This window comes from Alosa pseudoharengus, unplaced genomic scaffold (assembly GCF_046254945.1).
Source record: "Alosa pseudoharengus isolate Yale_2024_CS ecotype anadromous, Long Island Sound unplaced genomic scaffold, YU_APseudo_1.1 YU_APseudo_1.1_scf_4, whole genome shotgun sequence".
NCBI classification, from domain to species: Eukaryota; Metazoa; Chordata; class Actinopteri; order Clupeiformes; family Clupeidae; genus Alosa; species Alosa pseudoharengus.
Genome location: NW_027468774.1, coordinates 30,843,016 through 30,851,187, shown reverse-complemented (window position 1 = coordinate 30,851,187; position 8,172 = coordinate 30,843,016). Strand labels below are relative to the sequence as shown.

Below are 8,172 nucleotides of genomic sequence, written 5' to 3'. Positions count from 1 at the left end.
ACACACACACACACACACACACACACACACACACACACACACACACACACACACACACACACACACACACATACACACATACACACACACTCCCTGAACTCGGTGACCTCCTGTTTGTTCTGGTTCTGGGGGAACCCGGTCCAGTATCAGTCCACATCCAGACCAGAACCTGCTGTCCTTTAATCTCGCTTGGCCCCATCTGGAAACAGATTTAATGCTGCAGGGCAGCCTGCTCTGTGGTTAAGTGATCTGGTAAAGACCCAGAGATTTTGGTCGATGAACCAGAGGGAGTGTGCAGAAATCCTTAAAACCCCCCACCACGCTTCAGCTAGAAGTGCCACACACACACACACACACTCTCTCTCTCTCTCTCTCTCACTCACTCACTCACTCACTCACTCACTCACACTCACACACACACACACATATACTCACTCACACACATACATCCTCTGACACACACACTCTCAGGCATATACAGACACTTTTCAGTCTTACAGACATAATCTTTCACAAACAAATAGTACATACAGAAATACACTGTCCCTCTTGCACACAGTCCTTCTCATACATCTTCACACAGACCCATACCCCTTCTCCGTCATTTAACCACACAGCTAAGATTAGGCCTTAAGGCCTTACAGTGCCCTTATTTATGTTGCATTAAAATAATTACAATTTATTACATTACGTAATATCCAGTCACAATGTTGGAAAAAAAGGCCTCAGTCATCAAAACTCGTAAAAAGGGATTATTTTCTGGGAGAGCTGTGAAAGCTGTGTCAGCAGATTTTTTTATCAGAGAGACTGTATGTGTGTGTGTGTGTGTGTGTAAGAGAGAGAGAGAGTGAGAGGGGGGGGGGGCATGTATGTAATTTTATTAGTGTCCCTCCTGTAGAAGAACAGAGCGGGCACTGAGCAGTATAGTACAGTGCAGTCCAATCATGTTGCTCTTTCTGGCTCTCTGCACAAAGTCATTGAAGCACAGAAAGGGAATCTGCTATTCAACCTCAAATTCATACAGTCAGCTTTCAAACACACACCCGAAAACACACTCCTCGTTTTTTGCAGTTGTAACATTAATCTACACGAGTCCAAACACATTGATACATTACACTAAATAAAACACTCGCCTTCAAACACTGTGTGGGGAAGTGTGTTTCTGTGTGAAAGTGTGTGTTCTTTTGAGCAGTCTAATCTTCTGAGTGTGTACCCTGTTCTTGTTCACCATTGGAATGCAAAGTATTTTTTTAACGAGGGTCTATGCAAATATGTGAGTGTTTTGAATTTCACCACAGACACACAAAGTTTTAGATTATAGTGTGTGTGTGTGTGTGTGCGTGCATGCGTGCATGCGTGGTGTAAGGGAAAGTATGAACGTATTTCAGTCTGTCTACACACATGATGTTTGTGTTTATGGTATTTGTCAAGACATTTTAGTCCAAAACACCTCACAGTATATACTGTAAACACTTTGTTAAAAATGATAGTTTTCAAAAAAATGGAAATGCCTACATTAAGCATAATAATAATAGTAATCGAAACAACAATATTGATAATTATAACAGCATCAAATATCAGCAATGAAACCTACAAAGAGAAGTCATTAAAGTAGTGCAAGTTGAAGAGATGAGTCTTTGAACATTTCTTAAAAGTCCCAAAACTATCACAAGAAAATAGAACATTAAGTAACTCATTCCACTAACGAGGAATCACTGAAGAAAAGAGTCTTGACTGACCTCTTAGCGTTAATGGATATCAACACAGCAGACGCTCGTCAGAGGACCACAGTGGGTGAGAGCGGACGTAGCGTGATGTGATACTGATGTGTATGGTTATATGTACACATGCACGCACGCACACACACACACACACACACACACACACACACACACACACACACACACACACACACACGCATGCACACACACACATATACACCAATACACACATATACACCAATACAAGGTGCACTCACTGTTGATTGATGTAAATACTTTGTTTCTCTCCTCTTTCAAACACTCTATATTCTGTCTCTCTCTCTCTCTCACACACACACACACACACACACACACACACACACACACACACACACACACACACACACAGGGTATGCTGGTGACCCAGAGGATCAGTCCGTGCTCCAGTCTGGCCAGCAGCACAGCATCGCCACCTGCTGGTAGCCCATGCTCCACGCTGCCCCCCGGGCCCCCAGTGCACCCTGGGAACAGAGACTGCAGTGCCTACGGCTCCATCACAAGCCCCACCTCCACCCTGGAGAGCAGGGACAGCGGCATCATCGGTGAGACACACACACGCACACACACACGCACACACACACACACACACACACACACACACACACACACACACACACGCTCACTCTGACAATGGCATGCATATTAGAGTGCAGGGTCAGTGGAGTCATCGGTGAGACACACACAGATTCACACATACATACATACAGTCACACATACACACACATGCTGATGTGCACTGTAGAGCTGAACTTAAATACTTAAAACATTTTTATGCGCGCACACACACACACACACACACACACACACACACACACACACTAGCAGTACATTCATGCTGGAACACATCCAGCAGAGAAATACATTTCACACATTTAATTCCAATGCCGTAATATTTGCTTTTCTTAGATAAGGATGGAACACAGTTGTTCATCCAGTATAAACACCATTGTTAGATGTTTATAGTGTTGTGGATACAAACTGTGCACAGACTTGATGTTTGTTTGTGTGGCCAACACACTCACACACATTCTTGGGCATGTGTCTGTGTGTTCTTACTACACACACGCACTCCAAAACATGCCTGAACACACACACACACCTCAAGCTCTTTGGGATTCGAGTGTATTGTCGTATAATATCACTGCCTTACCTTATGAGCTGTTGGATTCTATATATATATTGTGTGTTACTGTGGGTGTGATGGCGTGTTTCTATAGGTGTGTATCGGTGTGTGTGTGTGTAGTTCTGTGGGTCTGTAGTTGTGTGTTGCTTTTAGTGTGTAGTTGTGTGTGTGAGTTTGATCAGTTTCGTAAAGAGTCTCAGTTCACCTGCGCTCGAGTCATTTCCACAGGTTATTAAAAGGTGCTAAAACAAGTCGGCAGACTCATTTCCCCAGAGGGGAAAACACATACACACACTTCCTCAGTGGCATTTACACATACACACAAACACACTCCTTCGCCCTCTCAGCAGCAGCAGCCGCAGCACACACACACACACACACACACACACACACACACACACACACATACACACACACACACACACACACACACACCTCTGCAGTTCCTCTCTAACACACACACACACACACCTACACGTCTTCACAACCTCCTCCTCAGAAGCTGCTACTGCTGAGATGAGCTGGGAGATGAGTTTCCCCGCCAGCACAGAGCACAGACTGACTCAGCGCACATCACTATGTGTACAGCTCACTGGAGTTCACGGTGTGTGACGAACACACACCTGGAGATGGCCACCAGCAGGCCCTCACTGCAGCTTTCACTTTAACGTCCACAGTGTTCCTCTTCTAACCTAACCATAGGAGCAGGGGCCTTTCAGTACTCCTGGAGCTGTGATGTACAGTCTGGACCAGTATGGGGGTTTAAGGGGTCTAATGCAAAAAGCAGCGAGCAATTTGTTCCATTCCATGCTTTTCCCCCTCTTCTCTTCTGCTCTGTTTTCTGTTCCATCAGCCTTTTATAAATAATAAAGTGTGTTCTGCCGTACGCCACTCTTCACTAACTCTCCTCCATCCCTCCATCTCTCTCTCTCTCTCTCTCTCCCTCTCTCTCTCTCTCTCTCTTCTCTCCTCCCATCTGGCTCCTGTGTGCAGCCACTCTAACAAGCTACTCGGAGAACGCCGAGCGGGGCGGTAAGCACAGCGACGGCGGCCGCGGCAGCCTGAAGCTGTGGCAGACGCAGAAGTCGTCTGGCGCGGCCATGGGCATGGGCCTGGGCATGGGCCTGGGCGGCGACTCGTTCCTCTACCGCGTGGACGAGAACATGGCCGCCTCCACGTACAGCCTGAACAAGATCCCCGAGCGCAGCCTGGACCACGCCTCCTCGCACTCCGCCCACTCCATCCCCCTCTACCTCATGCCCCGCCCCAACTCCGTGGCAGGTGAGTGCCGGCTCCAACCACCATCCTCATTAGCCCACTGATGCTAACTTCACTACTGCACTAACCACACTACTAGCACCAACATTAGCTCCAATGCTAGCTCTAATGCTGGCTTCAGTGGGAGAGCCATAGCTAAATGTACGGTTAGCTTCTTTTGTTAGGTCTTACGCTAGGTTGTGTGTTCACACCAGAGTTGACTTCTCCTCCACTCTATAACCAAGATCAACTCTACAGCTAGCTGTAATGCTGGCTTCAGTGGGACAGCTATAGCTAAATGTACGGTTAGCTTCTTTTGTTAGGTCTTACGCTAGGTTGTGTGTTCACACCAGAGTTGACTTCTCCTCCACTCTATAACCAAGATCAACTCTACAGCTAGCTGTAATGCTGGCTTCAGTGGGAGAGCTATAGCTAAATGTACCGTTAGCTTCTTTTGTTAGGTCTTGCGCTAGGTTGTGTGTTGGAACCAGAGCTGGAACCAGAGTTGACTTCACCACCAGCACCCACAACATATTAGATTGACTACAGTCACCACAGAGCTGCTCACTGGAAAACTATGATTCACACACTGAGCAGTTCTCTCTAGTTGACTAGTTGAGTTTTAAAAAGGTTTTGCTGAAGTGATATCATAATGCTGGTACAGCCACCGTGTTTTGGTAAATACAATCTATTCCAACTTTCCTGGCAGGAGGTAGACTGAAATCTCCAGCTGCTGCCAACTCCAAAAATCTCACCTTAAATCTATTTTTATGGGTTTATTAAATCTAATCAGCAGCATATGCATTCTGAAATTATTATTATTATTTTTTTTTATTAGCTTGTCTCGTCCCTTCACTCTCATGACCTAGGACCCAGACTTAAGAATCTCATCGGCTTTCTCTCCGCCCCTGTGTCTTCTCTGTGGTCATGTGGTGTGCGTATATGTGTGTGGTTTTGAAGAGACTTGTCTGCGTGGAAGCTGTGGTCGTTTACCATCATTTACGGGGCTCTTGACTCTTGCACAGTATAAGGGGAGCTCTTCCAGAGTGCCTACAGTAAGGGCTCAGAGGGACCTTAAAACTCACACACACGTGGTTCCCATCAGCAGACAGTGGAGGGGTGTGTGTGTTGGGTGGTGAGCCGCGGATCCTCTGAGAGAGAAAGAGAGCTGGAGTCTGTGCAGGCTTCATAGTCTTCACAGCAGAGGAGGACAAGAGAAATGCACAGAGAGAGTTGGTTCAAAGACATGCACAAAAGATGTGTTCAAAATTCAAATGATGTGTTAAAAATTTAAATGAAACAGTCAGCTGTGTGATTTAGTGTGTGTTACATTTGTCAGCTTATCAGCAGATTGGTTATTGGGTCGGTTGCTGAGATGCCTTTGTTGTGCTAATGTAACTCTCATGAAGTGAGCTGGCTGAGAGAGTGGGAACAGGACACTGTGTGGATGTGTGAACGAGGGAAAATATAGAAAGAGATTGACAGTGACGGTGGGAAGAATGGGCAAGAGAAAAGCTCTCTCTCTCTCTTTCACACATACCTCAGAATTGTGATGAGAGGGAGAGGGAGAAGGAGGGAGGAGGAGGAAGAGAAAAGTGTCAGAGGGAGAAAGACCATCACAGACTATCAGCTACCAGCACCGCTCCTGGGCAAGACGCAGAGGAGGTTGGGTAAAGGGTGGAGGGAGAATGGCAGAAAGAGATAAAGAGAGAGAGAGGTAGAGATCTGAGAGTTAACAAACCTTTATTAAGCCACATCAGTATGCCATTTAAACATATACAGCATTAGAATTCTCATCTTGACATACAAAACAACAGCAAAATAAAGAGCTACAGAGAATATGAGAGAGATATAGAGAGAGAGAGAGTGTGTGTGTGTGTGTGTGTGTGTGTGTGCGCGTTGAGGCATCGTGAGGAAAAAGGCAGAGGCAGGATTGAGTTGGCTCAGTGTGAGCTGAGATTTAAAAAGCCTTGGGCATTAACCATCAGAGTCCCACAGAGATGGAGAGAACAACATGAGAGAGAGAGAGAGAGAGAAGGGTAGAGCATGAAAAGATAGTGAGAGAAAAGAGAAAATGTCTACTATACAGACATGAGAGAAGATGGGAATGCCCTTTAATGACACAATTGGCAATGGAGAGAGAAACAGGAGGGAAAGAAAGGGGTTAGAGAGAGAGAGAGAGAGAGAGAGAGAGAGATGAAGTGAGGCCTGGGGCAGTAGGGAGCTTGGTTCAGCACACAAAAGAGGCCAGAGAGCCCAACCCAGGATCCTGTGGCATCACCTCCCTCTCCACATTCTATTTGTCACTCTCCCTCTCCTCCTCCTCCTCCTGCTCCTTCTGCTCTCTATCCCTCTCCTCCTCCTGTTGCTCTCTCTACCTCCTTCCTTCTCCCTTTCTATTCCCCCTGTCTCTCCTTCTCCTCCTTCTGCTCTCTATCCCTCTCCTCTTCCTGCTGCTCTCTCTGCCTCTCTCTCTCTCTACCTCCTTCCCTTTCCCTCTCCTCCTCTCTCTACCTCCTTCCTTCTCCCTCCCTATTCCCCCCGTCTCTCCCTCTACTGTGCTCTGCTGTTTGGATTCATAGCCTTTCGAAAGGGATATGGATGGAAAGAGAAAGAGTTAGCTGACGCATGAATGCAGACATGTAGTGGAAGAGAGAGGAAGAAAGGAAGGAAGAAAGAAAGGAAGGAAGGAAAGAGGAACAGATGAAAAAACAAAACACACTTACAGAAGACAATATGTGCACACATGGCATTTCAATGGTCTTTGACCTTATATCCCCTCATAGTGTGACAAAAAGGGGGCATCCATTCGGGTTCATTTATTTTTGGTTGATTGGGGAGTGTGCGTGTGTGCGTGTGTGTGTGTGTGTGTGAGAGAGCGAGAGAGAGAGAGAGAGAGAGAGAGAGAGCACTTTGGGGCAGGGGGTAATTTCATGGGAAGGGTACATTTATAGTGCTACCCCTTAATCTCCCCAGTACACTTGGGACCTGTGTGTGTATGTGTGTTTCTTTTCTCTGTGTGTGTGTCTTTGAAAGAGGCGGTGGCCATGTGTGGGCAGTTATTTTAGGCTGTGTGAGAAGGCACAACCCTACCCTGGTAGAATGGAGAAAGCTGCCTTTCTTTTTACTCTGTCTTTCTCTCTCTGTCTCTCTCTCTTGCACCCTTACACACACACACACACACACACACACACACAGACCATGCATACAATTACTGCCCACACACACACACAGTCATGCCAATGTGCACACTACACACACACACACACTCACTCAGAGAGAGAGACCACAAAAAATCCTTCCTGTGAAAGCAATGAAATACTTGCATAGCTATGTACTGTACATGCAACATCACTGAAGTTATTTCTTGCCTCTAGCTTTTGCACCAAGATACATACATAGTCTGCCAGGCGGTCTCTGAGTGATGATGAAAGCCCTACCTGAGTGTATGAAGGCCATTTGTCCAATAAAGCCATCAGCTGGGGAACATCTGCACCTCTGGCTCCACTCCCAGACCTGGAGTCACACAGAAACTACATCACTGAGACCTCACTCTCCCAAGCACAGCTATATTATGGGCCTCCTGGAAGAGCTCCATCATGGGTCTGTAGTGCAGGGCCATAATGTGTCGGGCCACCTGTGTAAGCTCAACCGCGAAGGTCTAGGGCCCCCTGACGCAGCTCCATCACTGGACACTATCACAAATCACTGCAGACAGTGCTTTTGCTGAGCTCTGATTCAGGGTTCACTCTAGGAACACCACTGTGGGTATCAGAGCATAGAACACAGGGCCTCCTGAAGCAGCTCCGCCATGGGGCACAAGCACGTTGCATAGGGTATTGTGAGAGAGCTCAGTCACTGACTCTGTGAAGACACTCCGCTGTGGGGCTGAAAGAAGGAGCTCTGTCAAGTCTGTCAGTACGCCACATAGGAGCTTCCAGACAAGCTGCTAAGCTCTGTGGGCTCAGCGAGGTGCTATTGGGGATTCCGAGGAACACAAAACTAGACTCCGTCGTGGAGGTATTAAAAGCA

General features: G+C 46.8%; 1 protein-coding gene across 2 annotated transcripts in view; it reads left to right on the top strand.

Annotated features, from left to right (window-relative positions):
* The window catches only part of tanc2a (tetratricopeptide repeat, ankyrin repeat and coiled-coil containing 2a), a 146,699-nt gene that overhangs the window by 113,074 nt on the left and 25,453 nt on the right, over positions 1–8,172 (top strand). For both annotated transcript variants that reach the window (XM_076265858.1, XM_076265859.1), the window contains 2 exons: positions 2,110–2,302; positions 3,877–4,164. In XM_076265858.1, coding sequence (XP_076121973.1) covers positions 2,110–2,302; positions 3,877–4,164 — 481 coding nt within the window. The remainder of the gene's footprint in view (positions 1–2,109; positions 2,303–3,876; positions 4,165–8,172) is intronic.